An 18742-nucleotide genomic window follows, 5' to 3' on the forward strand; every position below is an offset into this window, starting at 1 on the left:
AACCCAGTGAAATTGATTTTGGGCTTCTGGGCTCCAGAACTGGGAGAGAATAAATTTCTGTTGTTTTAAGCCACCAGGTTTGCGCTAATTTGTTACAGCAGTCACAGGAAGCTAACATACTCTCCAACCTAGGCAGATTTGTACTTTGTCCCTTCTGTTCCCATGGGTTCTACAGAACGTACCTCTATTATAGATTTCACAGGTGGTAGTCTGTTATTGGTCGCTTTGTCTACCTCTTCTGAGCTTATCGAGGATACTTTGCATCCTTAGTTCCTGAAATAGGACCTAATATTTAGCAGTTACTAAATAAATACCAAATGGGTGCACGACTGAGTGAATAGCTTCTGGTGTGGGCTTCGAGTTGTCTGTCTCCCATATCTACCATCTTCTCTCTGATCACTTCCATTTCATGTCCTTTTCCTCCAGCTTGTGTGTTTTTCCCAAGCAGTGTCTACCTGTGGTTTTAAGCTGTGCCGTGGTTTTATTTTTCTGCTTAATCTCTTTCCTTGGTTCAGCCAGCTTCCTTTTTTTTTTTTTTTAAAGAAATTCACGTTCTTTTATTTATTTATTTATGACTGTGTTGAGTCTTCGTTTCTGTGCAAGGGCTTTCTCTAGTTGCGGCAAGTGGGGACCACTCTTCATCGCGGTGCGCGGGCCTCTCACCATCGCGGCCTCTCTTGTTGCGGAGCACAGGCTCCAGACGCGCAGGCTCAGTAATTGTGGCTCACGGGCCCAGTTGCTCCGTGGCATGTGGGATCTTCCCAGACCAGGGCTCGAACCCGTGTCCCCTGCATTGGCAGGCAGATTCTCAACCACTGCGCCACCAGGGAAGCCCCAGCCAGCTTCCTTTTTATTTCTTGCTTTTATTTCTTTCCTTGTTATCATCTCCTCTTTTAACTCTTTTTCAATGAATCCATATTCTCTTTAATTTCATTGAGTCTATAAAGCAGAATTTTTTAACTTCTTAGTTTGAAAATTTTCCAACCTATAGATAATTAAGAAGAATAATACAGTAAACACCATATGTCCTTCACGTGGAGATTCACCAGTTGCTAACCTTGTGAAATATTTGTTTGTTCTCTCTCTCTATCCCGCTGTTTTTTATTTTATATTGTCATGTATCATTTGAAAGTAAGTTGCACACATTATGAGTCTTCACTCCTAGAAACGTAAGGATGTATCACCAAGATTTTGGATGTCCTCCTATCCCCTCCCAACTTTCTGGAAGTAGATGTATGTCTACCTGTTTACTAGGTGCAAATGAAAAACAACCCCAGCTCATTCCTAAGAGTTTCCTGTGAGATGAAGTGACCTGAATGTTCATTTCTCAGGTATATCATTCCCTTTCAGGCTCAGGCTCTTAAGATCATTCCTGCAGTGATTAGTTGACCTAAATCACTTAACCTGTGGTATTTCTGGTACTCGAAACTGGATCGCTCAGGTCCATGTTCAGGGATATTTTACTACCTGGAACAGGAGGTAGCATTATTCTAGTTGTGAGTTGAATAAGACTATTACAGTGTTAAAGACTAGCTCTGAATCTATGGTTCTTTTGAACCATGTACTAGCTCCGCTGGGTCTGATTCCAGATTTATGTTTTGAAGGCAGAGCCAGGAATATGGTTGAGTTCAAAGCCAGAACTGGGATAGACTATGACCAGTTCCACACATCCCTGTTATCATATCCCATTGCCATCTGGCCAAACTGCCCCACCCATGGATTACAGGTCAATAACTTTATGTGAAATATCTAAAGAACATTCTGACACCAAAAAGTAGGAGATAAGATTGTTATTCCAAATAAAACAAAAACATCCTTACTACTCATTAGTGCTGATATTTTGAACCTCATTCTCCATAAATTGTTTGCCGTGGCTCCCACCGTCTATTTGTCAAGCCATCCTGGACCAGCCAGAAATTGAGCTACAGTACTGACAGGAGTGAGCACGGCAAAAATTAAGGGCATCTTTCTGTGTTTCTGGTCTGTACTTCTAGCTGCATTGTTAAGATGTGGGGCAACCTTTCCTTCTAACTATTATCTTTGCTTTATTTTATTTGCACTGAGAAAAAGAAACAGATCCTGCTAATTTTAAAACTGTGGCAAATTGGCATTGACTAGCCAGATGGTTACCTATTGCAGTCTGTGAAGAAATGGTGATTCAGACATGAGCTGGGTGCCTTGGGGCCAGAATTTGCCTGGTATCTATCTAGCTGTGTGACTTTGCACAAGTCACTTTCCTTCTCTGGCCCTCTCTTCTCTTTCCTGACCACCAGTCTCCAGATCAACAGGGAGGGGAGAAAAGAGGGCGGGGGAGAGAGGAGCTCTGAGTTTCCACTAATTCTAATATGCTACAAATCAGATAACACTCTGAATAAAGTAATGAAGTAAACTAGATGTCTTTAATTTAAATGGCAAGTTTGTAAGAGCTGCTCATTGTATGCAAATGACACTTCTGATTACAGGTGAGGATTTTGTAGTCATTAAAGCACATTTACCAGAGCCTCTAATTGGAAACAGCATTTAGTAATGCTTGCCTCAAGTCAGTCTATGTCCTTGAAGGTAATTAAACCACCTTTTTTAAGAAACATTGCAAATTTGAACCTTCCCTCCCCAACAATTAGGGGCATTAATGAGGATTTACTGAATTACTACTCTTTACAGGTATGTGCCAAATGAATTTAATGAGCATGCAATTAACCTTGAATAATTAGGTAAATTTTCAGAAAAACGAAGAATAAGATATACCAGTTTATAATGTGTACTGGCGTACTTCCGAGATATTGCACGTTCAGTTCCAGGCCACCACAATAAAGCAAGTATCACAACAAAGTGAGTCACATGAATTTTTTGGTTTCCCAGTGCATGTAAGAATTATATTTACACTTACAGTAGTCTGTTAAATGTGCAATTATATTGCATATTGCATCATGTCTAAAAAAACAATGTATATTGATTAAAAAACACTTTATTGCTAAGACATGCTAACCATCATCTGAGCCTTCAATGTGTCATAATCTTTTTGCAATAGTAACATCAAAGATCACTGATCACAGATCACCGTAACAAATACTATGATAATGAAAAAGTTTGAAATATTGCAAGAATTACCAAAATGTGACACAGAGACACAAAGTGAGCAAATGCTGTTGGAAAAATGACGCTGATAGACTTGCTTGTTGCAGGGTTGCCGCAAACCTTCAATTTGTATAAAATGCAGTATCTGCAAGGTGCAATAAAGTGAAGCACAATAAAATGAGGTATGTCCCTATTAGCAGGAAACTGTTTCTGACACCTGCTTTATACCTATATATTTCTGTTTCTTTAGTATATATGAATTCACTAGATTTTAAAAGTCAGGGGCTTCCCTGGTGGCGCAGTAGTTAAGAATCCGCCTGCCAATGCAGGGGACACGGGTTCGAGCCCTGGTCCGGGAAGATCCCACATGCTGCAGAGCATCTAAGCCTGCGCCACAACTACTGAGCCCGCGTGCTGCAACTACCAAAGCCCACGCGCCTAGAGCCCGTGCTCTGCAACAAGAGAAGCCACTGCAATGAAGAGTAGCCCCCGCTCACCTCAACTAAAGAAAGCCCACACGCAGCAACGAAGACCCAACGCAGCAAAAAAAAAAAAAAAAAAAAAAAAAGGCAACAGGCAGCTTTCTTTTATTTATTTATTTTTGGCTGTGTTGGGTCTTCGTTGCTGCGTGCGGGCTTTCTCTAGTTGCGGCGAGCAGGGGCTACTCTTCATTGCGGTGCATGGACTTCTCATTGCGGTGGCTTCTCTTTTTGTGGAGCATGGGCTCTGGGATCACAGGCTTCAGTAGTTGTAGCAGGCGGGCTCAGTAGTTGTGGCTCATGGGCTCTAGAGCGCAGGCTGAGTAGTTGTGGCACACAGGCTTAGTTGCTCTGCGGCATGTGGGATCTTCCCAGACCAGGGCTCAAACCCGTGTCCCCTGCATTGGCAGGCAGATTCTTAACCACTGAGCCACCAGGGAAGCCCCAGCAAGTAGCTTTCTATTGCACACTAGTGGACACTTAATTGTTGAAATCTGAATTCTGGGACAAGCTTGTTATCTCACGAAACTGAGTGTTTGCTGTATTCATCCCCAGTTGATTATAAAATACTGTTTGACATCTTCCTAGGGCCAAAGGTCAAAATTTACTATTTCTAGACAGTGTATAATCAATCTGAGACTATTTCAGTTCAAATAGCATTTAATAAACAACTTCTCTGTGCCAAAGACCTCTACTAGTCATTAGGGTTACAAAGATGAGTTGATAAGTCATAGCTCTGCCCTCAAGGAGTTTATAGTCTAGAGGGGAAATGCACTTGTAAAAAATAATTATAGTACAGTTTAATGTATGTACTGATAGGCATGTATAAAGACTCAATTCAAAAGGAGGCCAGAAAAGCTAAACTTGAAGATAGATCTGAGGAAATTATCCATAACTCAGTACAAAGAGATAAAGAGTTGGAAAATATGAGAGCTATTTTAGGAAACAAGAATTAAAAAGTCCAACATACTTGTAAGAGGAGTTCCACGTGGAGAGAATAGAGAGAACCATAGATATTGGATTGTAGTTGTGTAAAATGTTAACATCAAGGGGAGGACTGGGGGAAGAGTGCCTGGACCTACCTGGACATTTCTTTGCAACCTACTGTGAGTCCATAATTATTTCAAAATTAAAAACATTTAACGGGGGCTTCCCTGGTGGCGCAGTGGTTGAGAATCTGCATGCCAATGCAGGGGACACGGGTTCGAGCCCTGGTCTGGGAGGATCCCACGTGCCGTGGAGCGGCTGGGCCTGTGAGCCACAACTACTGAGCCTGCGCGTCTGGAGCCTGTGCTCCGCAACAAGAGAGGCCGCGATAGTGAGAGGCCCGCGCACCGCGATGAAGAGTGGCCCCCACTCGCCGCAACTGGAGAAAGCCCTCGCACAGAAACGAAGACCCAACACAGCCAAAAATAAAAATAATAAATAAATAATAAATTAAAAATTTAAAAAAACAAAAAACAAAAAACATTTAACGGTAATTACTGAAAGACTATAAATAAGATGTGTAACTTCCTAGTCAGGAGCGTAGGGGAAAGAAAAGAATAAAGAAAACTCAGTCATTTCAACAGGATTCAGGAAAAGAGAAATTAGAAAGCAAAGCAAAAGAAAGATAACTACAAACACAAAAAAGATAGAAATAAAGGAAAATATATTTATAATCACAGTAAACAAAATGGACTAACCTCCCCATCTGACAGAAAGTCTCAGGTTTTTTTTTTTAATCTAGTTATTTTCTATGTATAAGAGACTTGACTAAAATATGATGCAAAAATGTTAAAGTGATGTGGAAAGTAGCAAATATCAAAAGAAAGCAGCTACAGTAATATCAGCTAAAATAGATTTTAAAGAAAAAACCTAATGATAAAAGGAACAATTACGGGGGTGGTGGGGTGGTGTGATGAATTGGGAGATTGGGATTGACATGTGTACACTGATGTGTATAAAATGGATGACTAATAAGAAATAAATAAATAAATAATAAACATAAGTAAATAAATAAATAAAAATTTTAAAAATTTTAAAAAAGAACAGTTAGCTGGGAAGATAAAACAATCCTGATCCTGTATACACCTAGGACTATAGTCTTAAAATATATAAATACATGTTTGAGTAGATTTTTAACATACCTCCGTAGGCAATTGATAGACAAAGCAATCCAAAATTTAGTAAGAATATCAAAGATTTGAACAATGACTTAATGGAGATAGATAGATGAATGGATAGATAGATAGATAGGAAGGAGAGATAGATGAATGGATAGATAGATAGGAAGGATATATAAAATGTATTCACTCAACTTTTAAATACTTTATTTTCAAACATACATGGAACACTTATAAACGTGACCCTACACCAGCAGGTCACAAAACAAATTCCAATTTACACTGTATAATAGGTCAAAAGCAAATGTTAATATACACACAGAGTATTTTCTGCCCACAACTCAGTAAAATTAGAAATTAGTAATAAAGTGATAATCAACACCCCATTCATTTAGAAATATTAAAAAACACATCTCTGAATAATATAAGGCTCAGATAAAAATGATGAGATAATCAGAAAATATTTAGAACTAAATGCCAATGAAAACTGTACATGCCAAAACTATGCGGGCAGCTAAAACAGAGGGTGTACTTAGAGGGAAATGTAAAGCCCTATTTGCATGATAGAAAGAAACAGAAAAAGCTAATGAGTTAAGAGTCCAAATGAAGAAGATGAAAAAAAGAAAAGCTGAGTAAACAAAATAGATAATAAAAATAAATCGAGGAAAGAAAGAAACATATTTGTATCAACTTCAGAAAAAAAAATCACTTATCTCTGGGAGGAAGAAGAGACTGAAATAGAGCTAGTTACATTTGTAACATTTTATTTCTTTGGGCAAAAAAAAAAGATGTAAATGCTTTGTGTTTTTAAAATTATTTTTTATAACAACTTATTGAAATATAATTCACATATCATATAATCCACTCATTTAAATTGTACAATTCACTGAGTTGTACAATCATTACCCCCAGCCATTAGCTGTCATATGAACAATACTGGTATGTAAATTTGTGTACAAGTTTTTGTGTGGATATATGTTTTCGTTTCTCTTGGATATATACCTCGGCATGGAATTGCTGAGTCAAATGGAAATTGCATGCTTAACTTTTTGAAGAACTTCCAGACTGTTTTCCAAAGTGGTTGCACCATTATATATTTCCACGAGCAGTGTTTGAGGGTTCTGATTTATCTACATCCTTACTAACACTTGTTATTATCTGACTTTTTGATTATAGCTATATTATTTGGTATGAAGTGGTATATCACTGTGGTTTTGATTTGCAATCCCTGATGACTAGTGATGTTGATCTTTTCAATGTACTTGTTAGCCATTTGTCTTCTTTGGAGAAATGTCTATTCAGATCCTTTGCCCATTTTTAATTGGGTCATTTGTCTTTTTATTATTGCATTGTAAGTGTTCTTTATATAGTCTAGGTATAAGTCCCTTGTCAGATATATGATTTCCAGATATTTTCTCCCATTTTGTGCATTACCTTTTCACTTTCCTTGATAGTGTCCTTTGAAACAAAGTTTTTTAATATTGATGAGGTCCAGTTATTTTTTCTTTGTTGCTTACGCTTTTGATGTCTTATCTGTGGGAATCCATGGCCAAATCCAAGGTCACAAAGATTTACCCTTATGTTTTCTTCTGAGAATTTTATAGTTTTGGCTCCTACATTTAGGTCTTTTGGTTAATTTTGAGTTAATTTTTGTATATGTTATGAGATCAGCAGCTGTACCATTTTACATCCCCACCAACAATGAACTAGGGTTTCAATTTCTCCGCATCCTTACCAACACTTGTTATTTTCTGTTGTTTTTCTTTTTAATTGTAGCTCTCCTAATGGGTGTGAAGTGGTAGCTTATTGTGGTTTTGATTTGCATTTCCCTAATGATTAGTGCTGTTGAGCATCTTTTCATGTGCCTATTGCCCATTTATATATCTTCTTTGAAGAAAAGTCTATTTGAGTTCTTTGACCATTTTTCAGTTGCATTGTTTATTTTTTTGTTGTTGAGTTGTAGGGGTTCTTTATATATTCTAGATATCAATCTTTATCAGATACATGATTTGCAAATATTTTCTCCCATTGTGTGGGTTGCCTTTCACTCTGCTAATAGTGTCCTTTGGTGCACAAAAGATTTTAATCTTGATAAAGTCCAGCCTATCTATTTTTTCTTCTGTTGCCTGTGCTTTTCATGTCATAGCCAAGAAATCATTGCGAAATCCTGCTAACCAATTTCTAAACACTTGGCCTAGTGGTGTTTAAACTACTCAGTGAATCATTTAAAGAATTTTGAAGTAAGTTATTTCTATTCAACAATTTACTTTTATAATTATAGAAGATTTTCATAATTATCCATTCAATCCCAAACTTCTTCTGAATTTTTATTTTCCTGATTACTGCCAAATGCAGTCAATTGTAAATCGAAAGCATGGAAATAGCACAATATATTATGATACAGTTGTTCCCCATGAGGAATAGTGATCAAAATTATTGCCAACTGCTTTTATTAGGAAAAGAAAATTCTTAACTGATTAAAGACTATGGATATTATATGTCAACTATTAAATGGGTTTTCAACTTTCCTGCTTCGTTTTTTAGAAATACTGAATTTCACTTCAGCACATATAATGAAGTTCTAAAACTTCAAAGACATTTTGCATTCTGAAAAGGGTTCCTTGTGGTTGTAATGTTCATTTGAAATTCAAATAACTCCTTGGAATTTGAAGCTAGCTAGAAGTTATGTACTGTAGAAGAAGAAGGGGGAAGAGCCCTTCTATCATTGCTAATTTTTACTGCTAGAAGATATTACATCTTTGTACCTAGATAGGAGCAGAATATGCATCTTTTGAAGTCATCAAATAATACATATGCTATCTTTAGTAAAGATAGATCTTGGGCAATGTGTCAGAACTTGTTTTTTAACCTCTGCAGTTCTTGTTTTAAACCACCGTATACTTTCTCGAGGAAGTATTTTTTTAAGCCCCTCATTTTGTATAGTAGATGATGTAGAAGACCCAATGGAAGTCTTAGACATGATTCCCTTCCCTCAGAGAATTTGCCGTCTATTTATAGAGCCTAATGATACACCTGACAATATAAAAGAAGAAATGTTCACCATTTAGAGTCTGAGAAAGTAAAGATGGGCTGTGGTGTCTGAGAAGGTCGTAAGGAGGTGGAGCTCCGATGGCCAGGAGGGTGAGGTCTGATTGAAATGGGCTGAGGGAAGAAGATGCTCTGTCTGGGTGACAGGAATGACATGAGAAGAAGTATGGCATCTGACTGGAGAAGTCAGGAGCCGGGTACCCAAGGTAGAGGGAGCACATTAAAGTGTGCTGTGGACAATTGGATGGTCAGGATGAAGACCGATTATGGGGAGCTGGTACAGTAGTTTTGTATTTAATATAATTGTCTGTAGAGAGACATTGTGGGTTCTTGACCAGCAGAGTGGCGGGAAAATTTAGTCTGTCTCCAGTGAGGTTCATAGCAGTTTAGAGATAAAGGGATTTTTGGAAACATCTTATCCAACATCCCCTGTTTACTGAGGCAGGGGAGCTGAAATAACTTACTCAATGTCGCCCATTAGAAAATAGCAGATCTGAATCTCAGGTTCATCCTTTAACCCCAAAGCCAATGATCTTTCTTTCATACCACAGTCTTCCAGAATATCTTAAGAGAAAGAAAAGGGGGAGAACAGAAAAAATTATATAGTCCATACTTGAGGCAATGAACACCCCTATCAGAGAGGTTGCTGAGGAAATTGGCAGACAGGATAAATAGAAGCATCTTAGTGGGAAAAAGTCAGAACCTGATGACTGTTTATTTTAGTGAATGAAGCACATATCTAGAGAATTCAGTAAAGGACTGAACTAGTTATAAAAAATAATATTTGACTAAAGTGAAAAATTAATCCTAATAAAACCATCATTCATATTCCAAATGACCCTGGCAAATGGGTGCTAAGTAAATATTTGCTGAATGAATGAACAAATGAATGAATGTATCAACTTAAATTTTCGTAGTTTTTTTGGTAAATATCTTACAAGTGCTATTTAAAGTACCATTTAAAGAAAACATTTTCTTTTACAGATTCACCTTTTTGGAGTTTTGCTGGCCATTTTAGGAAACTTGGTAATCAGCATTTCCCTAAATATTCAGGTAAGAAGAAGCTTATTTTTCTAACTCTGTAGTTTGATCCAGGGACATACTATGACTTCAATGAGCCTCAGGCACTTTTGCCTTCTTGGACTTCTTCCTCCATTAAAGAAAGTATATCTTATGACCTCATTGATATAAAGACAAATATAATCCAGGCTAGATTGTGTCCATCTTTTTTCTTCTTCTGATTTTAAAAGAAATTAAATGTTTTGTGAGCCTCTTAATAGTATTGTGTACCCCAGACCAGGCGCCTGTGAATTTGTATCACACTTAAAAAGATGTTCAGGGGCTTCCCTGGTGGCGCAGTGGTTGAGAATCTGCCTGCCAATGCAGGGGACACGGGTTCGAGCCCTGGTCTGGGAAGATCCCACATGCCGCGGAGCAACTAGGCCCGTGAGCCACAATTACTGAGCCTGCGCGTCTGGAGCCTGTGCTCCGCAACAAGAGAGGCCGCGATAATGAGAGGCCCGCGCACAGCGATGAAGAGTGGTCCCCACTTGCCGCAACTAGAGAAAGCCCTCGCACAGAAACGAAGACCCAACACAGCCATAAATAAATAAGTAAATAAATAAATAAACCCAAAGTTTAAAAAAAAAAAAAAAAACCTTGAAAGCGTTGGGGAGTGCCAGTCTTTAAAAAAAAAAAAAAAAAAAGATGTTCATATCTTGGCATAAGCCAAGATTTATTTTAATGTTCTACATTTTCTTATAGTACTTTTATTATTTTCTAAATAACTTCTGAAATTTTAAAAGAATTTTAAAGAAAAGATTTTAAAGTAATCTAGAATTGTAAATACTTCTTAAGGAAGTAAGTTCAGTTATCATAAAATCAATAGGGAAATAGAGCTTTATTTAATGGTCAGTTTCCAGGAATTCATACATTTCCAATACAAAGAAATACTCAAACCAGATATAAATGAGTTCCCCCATCCCAACCCTCTGCTACCAGAGCTTTCTGCCCTGTTATGTTTATTGTGGTAGCAACTTTGACTCATAGATTTGAATCCCTTTTCCAAAGGTGTTTCTTTAGTAATTTATTATCTTTATTTCAGCATTTGAATTTTTTTGACAATCTAAAAGAAGTATTTTGGTGTGGTGGACTAAAAAGTCACTTAACTCCTTAACACACACTCCATCTTTAGATAGTAATAATGATATTTACTTCACAGAGATGTTATGAGAATTAAGCAATATGTGAGAAGGCCCTTTAAGCTATAAAATGCTATATCAGTATGATTCACTTCTGTTAATATGTTTGGAACAAACAGAAAACCGTAATAATTGCTCTATAATAATCTGCAAATAAATTTAAAAGCCATGAAGCAATTTTATAGGACCAAAAATTTCAAGGCAAGTTTTGGTTGGGTGGAAATATTTTCTTATTTACATCGTGATGTACTTCCAGAAATATTCGCATCTTCAGTTGGCGCACCAAGAACACCCAAGGCCGTACTTCAAGAGCGTGCTGTGGTGGGGCGGCATCATACTGATGGCTGTGGGAGAGACAGGAAACTTTGCAGCCTATGGATTTGCCCCCATTACTCTCATTGCTCCATTAGGCTGTATGTCTGTTACAGGTGAGCCATTTTTCTGTGTTTTGACAAATAGAAATTTTAAGAGATCAAAATAGTTGGCAAAAAAACATACAACTTAAACAACACATGCACAAAAGAAAAAAGTCGTTTCCTGTTTTCTTAGCATGTTAACTTGGAACAATTATACTACCAATTTCAGTTATTCACTGTCATGGTGCCACGTTAACCACAAAGAAACTTGCATTTTGTAGCCGTAACATCTATGTTTAAAAGCCTGATTCCCGGTGTCTGAGTCTTAATAAATGAAATGAACAGTAACAGAAAATGTTATACCATGCTTTTTAATCATTAATGAATTATCTTAAAGCATTTGTAATAAAATGTTATGTTTTTTTTTTTTTGGAAATAGATTTCTGTTTACTACATGGGGCATTCCTATTTTTTTTTTAATTTTATTTATTTATTTATTTATTCATGGCTGTGTTGGGTCTTCGTTTCTGTGTGAGGGCTTTCTCTAGTTGCGGCAAGTGGGGGCCACTCTTCATCGCGGTGCGTGGGCCTCTCACTATCACGGCCTCTCTTGTTGCGGAGCACAGGCTCCAGACACGCCGGCTCAGTAGCTGTGGCTCACGGGCCCAGCCGCTCCGCAGCATGTGGGATCTTCCCAGACCAGGGCTCGAACCCGTGTCCCCTGCACTGGCAGGCAGACTCTCAACCACTGCGCCACCAGGGAAGCCCAAATGTTATGTTTTATTCATATGCTAAACTGACATTACACGTAGAGTCCTTGATGCCTGATCCATAGTTTAGCATCTCTTTTACATTAAGAATTAGAAATAAAAACAAACAAATGGGACCTAATGAAACTTAAAAGCTTTTGCACAGCAAAGGAAACCATAAACAAGACGAAAAGACAATCCTCATAATGGGAGAAAATATTTGCAAATGAAGCAACTGACAAAGGAAAAATCTCCAAAATACACAAGCAGCTCATGCAGCTCAATATCAAAAAAACAAACAACCCAATCCAAAAATGGGCAGAAGACCTAAATAGACATTTCTCCAAAGAAGATATACAGATTGCCAACAAACACATGAAAGGATGCTCAACATCACTAATCATTAGAGAAATGCAAATCAAAACTACAATGAGGTATCACCTCACAGCAGTCAGAATGGCCATCATCAAAAAATCTACAAACAATAAATGCTGGAGAGGGTGTGGAGAAAAGGGAACACTCTTGCACTGTTGGTGGGAATGTAAATTGATACAGCCACTATGGAGAACACTATGGAGGTTCCTTAAAAAACTAAAAATAGAACTACCATATGACCCAGCCATCCCACTACTGGGCATATACCCTGAGAAAACCATAACTCAAAAAGAGTCACGTACCACGATGTTCATTGTAGCACTATTTACAATAGCCAGGACATGGAGGCAACCTAAGTGTCCATTGACCGATGAATGGATAAAGAAGATGTGGCACATATATACAATGGAATATTACTCAGCCATAAAAAGAAACGAAATTGAGTTATTTGTAGTGAGGTGGATGGACCTAGAATCTGTCATACAGAGTGAAGTAAGTCAGAAAGAGAAAAGCAAATACTGTACGCTAACACATATATATGGAATCTAAAAAAAAAAAAAGGTTCTGAAAAACCTAGGGGCAGGACAGGAATAAAGACAGACATAGAGAATGGACTTGAGGACACGGGGAGGGGGAAGGGGAAGCTGGGACGAAGTGAGAGAGTGGCATGGACATATATACACTACCAAATGTAAAACAGATAGCTAGCGGGAAGCAGCCACATAGCACAGGGAGATCAGCTCGGTGCTTTGTGACCACCTAGAGGGGTGGGATAGGGAGGGTGGGAGGGAGGGAGATGCAAGAGGGAAGAGATATGGGGATATATGTATATGTATAACTGATTCACTTTGTTATAAAGCAGAAACTAACAACAATGTAAAGCAATTATGCTCCAATAAAGATGTTTAAAAAAAATAAAGAATTCGATATTGGTTATTCTACGTTACTATAAGAATGTGTAATTTTAGGGCTTCCCTGGTGGCACAGTGGTTAAGGATCCGCCTGCCAGTGCAGGGGACACGGGTTTGAGCCCTGGTCTGGGAAGATCCCACATGCCGTGGAGCAACTAAGCCCGTGCAGCACAACTACTGAGCCTGTGCTCTAGAGCCCGTGAGCCACAACTACTTGGGCCCGTGTGCTACAACTACTGAAGCCCGTGCGCCTGGAGCCTGTGCTCCGCAAGAAGAGAAGCCACCGCAATGAGAGGCCTGCGCACCGCAAAGAAGAGTAGCCCCCGCTTGCCGCAACTGCAGAAAGCTTGCGCACAGCAACAAAGACCCAACAAAGCCAAAAATTAAACGAAAGAAAAAAAACAAATAAATAAATTTAAAAAAAGAAAGAATGTGTAATTTTACAGTAATGTCACAATTATCCTACTTCCAAAATTTATATGACTTACTAAATACATTTAGAAAAGAAAATATGAGATGTTGGTAAAGACTAAAAAAAAAAAAAGCAAAAATTACTGCTAAAAAAGAGAACAAATTCTCTAAGCCATGTTAAAATCAATAAAATCTTTTGTTTCACCCTTTATCTGCTGCTATGGAAACAGCATGTTTCTAAGTTTCTGTGAATTTGGAATCTTCATTGAAATAGAAACAAGTTGATGGCTATTGTCTGGTAGCAACTAGATCAAGCATAATGTGCACCCACATATCCCAATTGTAATATTTCTCCAAAAAATTATATGATAGTCTTTAAAAAATAAAAAGCATAGTTTAAACTGAAATAATGTATACTCAAAGAGAATTTTATTTCATTTTGAAAGTAGTTTCCCCTTCTTAATAATTTAAAATATCTTATTTAAAATACTTTCATGATGTACAATAGTAGAATAGTTAGCAAAGAACACTTTTTTGGCTTTCTAGAAATTGTTCAGTTAAAATCACCCTACTCTGAATAGGCACACAATTTATGTAATCATTTGACATTTTTTTTCTTTTTTATTTTTCATTTGACATTTTTAACATTCAGATACAATCAGCAATTTGAGGATATCTTATCTTCTATTTACTACTGCACATACTGCGTACATGGACGTTCTGGATATTTTTTTCTTCTCAAAATTTGAGAAATAATAGATAAAAGGTATAGTTACATTGTCACCTTGGGGCCTCTACAGGCCCCAATTGTCCTGAAAATGTTGTATTATTTTTCACAGCGAGTATCTATTTAGAGCTGATCTTTAGTTTTGTTTCTTATTCTGCTTCATGCTCAGTTTCCATGCAATATCCAAAGACAAAAGTGTCCGCGCAGATCAAACAGATGCCTGGGGGGGGAGGGTTGAGTGTGTGAGCCACACTGTACTGAAATTCTCCATTTACCTCTAGTTCCCCACTCCTGGGAAACCTTTTTTCTGGTAATGAGAAGAAAAGAGCCATTCCAACTAGCACAAAGAAAGGGGGATGTGCTAGATTTATTATAAAGATCAGCGATCTCACAGAAATGAAATATTAGCCAGGCCTCTTGGGACCTGAAGTGAGAATTCGGAAATTGCCAGAGATGAAGGGCCAGCCTTGATACTCCTCACAGACCTTCAATGAAGACGCCTGTGAAGCTGCTCATTTTGGCATGACTTGCTCGAAACTCTCATTAATAATGGGAAGTTTTAAGTTTAACCACCTTCCCCTCGGACAGTGACCTGTCCTCCCCAAGCTCCCTGGGGGGAGGGGGAAGTCCACCCACCTTCAAACTTGGAGATGGGCTTTTCTCAATGCTACAGATCATTTTTCTTTGTCTGCTCCTAGCCTGGATTAATGTTTCAACTTTAGAACATTTTTAGCAACCTCCCTCTCTGCCCATTTAAAATGATTCCAAGAAGTAAACTTATAGCCTCAAACACAAATCGTTTCCTGCTTTACAGTCTTTGCAAACAGTAATATATGCTCATACATAATATTCTCACAGCACTCTTGCACTGAATTTAGGTCACTGTGCAATGCTGTGGGTGGGTAAGGGATGCTGGTGATTGAGAATTTTCCCCAGAACAGCCCCCTACCACTTTTATAATTCTTTATAAAGATTCTAGAAACTCTAGAAAACTTGAAGCAAAAGGGACAGTATTTTTTAATAAATACGTTATCTTATGGCTATGTCTACAGATGAGGCAGAAGAGTGTCTACACTTTACTGAGCTACAAATTTTATTTTCCCTATTATTTCTTGGGAGCTTCAAGAAAGAAATCAAACCTTTCTTTGAATTTTCTTTTTTTTTTTAAAGATAATGTCTGTTGCAATGTTGCATGAGAGATTGCATATTCTTTTCTGGCTTTCAAAATTTGAAAAGGAAAAAAAATAAGAAAGGAAGAAAACTGAAGTCCAGAACAGTTTTTAAAAAGTTTTAGCTCTGAAGTCTGAGTGAAGGAACTTTCTTCCATTTTCCTCATTCTCCTTGGGCAGCCTGGTTCATACCAACACACTGTGTTCCTTTTCTCCTCTCCAGAAGTAAGGATAAATTGTGTGAGTCACCATCTCACTACATCCAGGCTGCTAATATTGTCAGTCCCACTGTTTTGTCTTACATAATCAAAATTCCTCCTCCCTTTGTACACTTCAGTGGAACAGATTTTTTTTTTTTTTTTTTTTTTAGGATTGGCATTACAGTAAGCACCATGGATATTTCAGTTCGCACTCTACCCACGTTCCTGCCTTGAACCATCTTCCTTTCTATTCTTTCTTTCCCTCTATCTGTGTGGCCTGCTGCTCTACACTGACATGCTTACCTGGAGACAGCATTTCTCAAGCACTACTTTTACTGATGGTTTCATAGGTGTTCTAAGAAACAAAGAATTCTGTAAGCAAACAGGTTTCCGCAATATTGGATTTAAAACGTGACACAGGTTTCGTTAGTGGAGGACTTCTTGAGGCCCTGGGATGGGCCCAGGCATGCTGTCAGTCTTTCAGAGGCAGATGCCGTAAGCCAGCTTTCCCAAACCTATTGTCCACAAGGTGCCTTTATAAGAAGTATCTCAAGGGACAAACAGTTTTGCAGAAAACCCTTTAGAGTTCTTCAAGCAATGCTCACAAGCAGTCACAGCATCCTAGAGACTCAAACAGGGTAGATAACCGGCCGGTGCCTGCAGTGGGGGGTGGATAGTGGGGAGTGATCCTGGTGTATAGGCGGATCTGAATTCCCAAGCCTGGGTCCAGCTTTTGGAGAAAGAGGATCAGAGCCCTTGTATCACCTTATACTTTTACCCTCTTTTTCTCACTGAAGGACTTCCTCAGTGAACAATAGGGCAAAAGCTTATTCTGACTAAAATGCTGGTTATATGCTGGCAGTCTGATTAATTCTAGATGTTGACTTGTGTTTGTTTTTCCATTAATTAAGAAAGCTTAAGGGATGGTTTTTCAACATCGTCTAAAGCCTCGGCTGGATACTCTTCTACAGGGCAGTAGAATGGTGAAGAGTGCGAGCTCTAGGACCACGCTGCCAGCCTTCAGATCTCAGTTCTGCCCCTGGAAAGCTCTGTGACCTTGGGCAAGTTATTTAAATGGGTATATGCCTCAGCTCCCTCATCTGTAAAGTGGGGATAAAAATAGTTCTTACCTCAGAAGTTGTCATGGGGAAGAATTGAGTAAACACAAACACTTAAGAACGGTGTAGGATACATAGTGCAGTGTTGGATACATAGTGCAGTGACAACTAGCCATTGTCACTGTGATTTATAATCATTATTAAAAAGAAACACAGTACTTTATTCTTTTTTTGAATTTATTTATTTTATTTATTTATTTTTGGCTGCGTTGGGTCTTCGTTGCTGCGCGAAGGCTTTCTCTAGTTGCGGCGAGCGGGGGCTGCTCTTTGTTGCGGTGCGCGGGCTTCTCATTGCGGTGGCTTCTCTTCTTGCAGAGCTTGGGCTCTAGGCGCGGAGCCTTCAGTAGTTGTGGCTCGTGGGCTCTAGAGCGCAGGCTCCGTAGTTGTGGCGCACGGGCTTAGTTGCACTGCAGTATGTAGGATCTTCCTGGACCAGGGCTCGAACCCGCGTGCCCTGCATTGGCAGGCGGATTCTTAACCACTGCGCCACCAGGGAAGTCCAGTACTTTATTCTTTATAACAGAGTTTACTTCCATGCCCCTGAAGGTGGCTGGTGGTTAAATTATCTAAAATGGATGAACCACTTCAAGAAATGCTTTTTATTGTTCTTATCCATGCAGTAACTAATTCTCAGGGAGCAGAAATGTAGGATCTTCACAGCTCATTTGTTCAGCCATTAAACAGCACTTACCCTTTGACTTCTCCACATATTCCCCTCCAAAACGTGTTGGAAAATGCCAAAATTTCCAAATAACCTACCAATACCAAATACATTTAAAAAACAGACACAGAAATTTGTCCAAGGAAAAACATAGCAGTCTGAGACATGCGTGCAACTTTCTGTCTTCTTGCTCTGGCTTCAAAGCACTTTTGTTCACTTGCTAATTAACTTCAGAGAGTCTTTCAGGTCTAACTGCAATTTGAGAAAGTGTTTTCTGAGAAACTAGTTATTATACCAGAAATCCAATAAAAAGAAATAAGTTGGGTATTCTGAGGAGTTTGTAATAAAATTTTAAACTACTGCTCATCTTTCCTGTCCCACTTCCCCAGGAGGCCTTTCTGGGCTTCCACACTAAATTAAACAGGCTTATTCTCTGCTCCCTAAGCACCCTACATGGGCCCTCTACTCAGCTATTTGGTGCCTTTTTGTGAATTAGAAAAAGGCATCCTTTCTCATGATACTCTATTTCTGTCTGTCTGTCTGCAAATTATCGTGATACAATAATTTCATTAGAGCAGGACACTCTGGTGCCATCTGTCAGAAAATTGTCCTGAGAAATATACGAGTCACCAAGATCTGACATGTGGGTGGTACCCCCTCAGGTGTAGTGTATTTGTGCAGTGCACAACCTGCTCAACTGCATGTAGCAGGCTTGACCCTATACTTCCCCTTTGGCAACTCTCATCGTGTTCACAATGACCTTTTTAATGCATTCTGGCCATTCAACTGAGACCCAGGAGACTGGTGACTGTGTGTGCCTGCTGTCTGCTCTTTCCAGGAGAGCATGGTGCAGGAAATCACACAATACAGCCTCACAGAATTGGTTTGAATTTGAATTTTGATAAAACGAGGATTGGGCATTCTAGGATGCTCTGTTCTAGGATGTTGGACGAGAAGTGTTCTGTTCTGTTCTAGGGTGTTGTTTAAAAGATTTCAATTCCCGATGAAGCATAATAGCTAAACATTTCATTGCAAAGAACTTGTGAATACTCACTCCTGTAAATATTTAAAGGTTTATAAGCTTGTCCTTTTGGGGGGTTGAGTTATATTATTTGTGTATCTACAAAGCATGACTTTACATTTAATGTTTTCATTTT

At 38.6% G+C, this 18742-nt stretch overlaps 1 protein-coding gene across 3 annotated transcripts in view; it reads left to right on the forward strand.

Moving 5' to 3' along the window:
* NIPAL2 (NIPA like domain containing 2) overlaps positions 1-18742 on the forward strand; it is a 75031-nt gene that overhangs the window by 11481 nt on the left and 44808 nt on the right. For all 3 annotated transcript variants that reach the window (XR_009005810.1, XM_028164629.2, XM_057532159.1), the window contains 2 exons: positions 9692-9760; positions 11165-11336. Coding sequence is in view for 2 of the 3 variants with exons in the window: in XM_028164629.2 (XP_028020430.2) it covers positions 9692-9760; positions 11165-11336 (241 nt within the window). In the remaining variant the exon portion in view is untranslated. The remainder of the gene's footprint in view (positions 1-9691; positions 9761-11164; positions 11337-18742) is intronic.

Source organism: Balaenoptera acutorostrata, chromosome 17 (assembly GCF_949987535.1).
Source record: "Balaenoptera acutorostrata chromosome 17, mBalAcu1.1, whole genome shotgun sequence".
Taxonomy (NCBI): Eukaryota; Metazoa; Chordata; class Mammalia; order Artiodactyla; family Balaenopteridae; genus Balaenoptera; species Balaenoptera acutorostrata.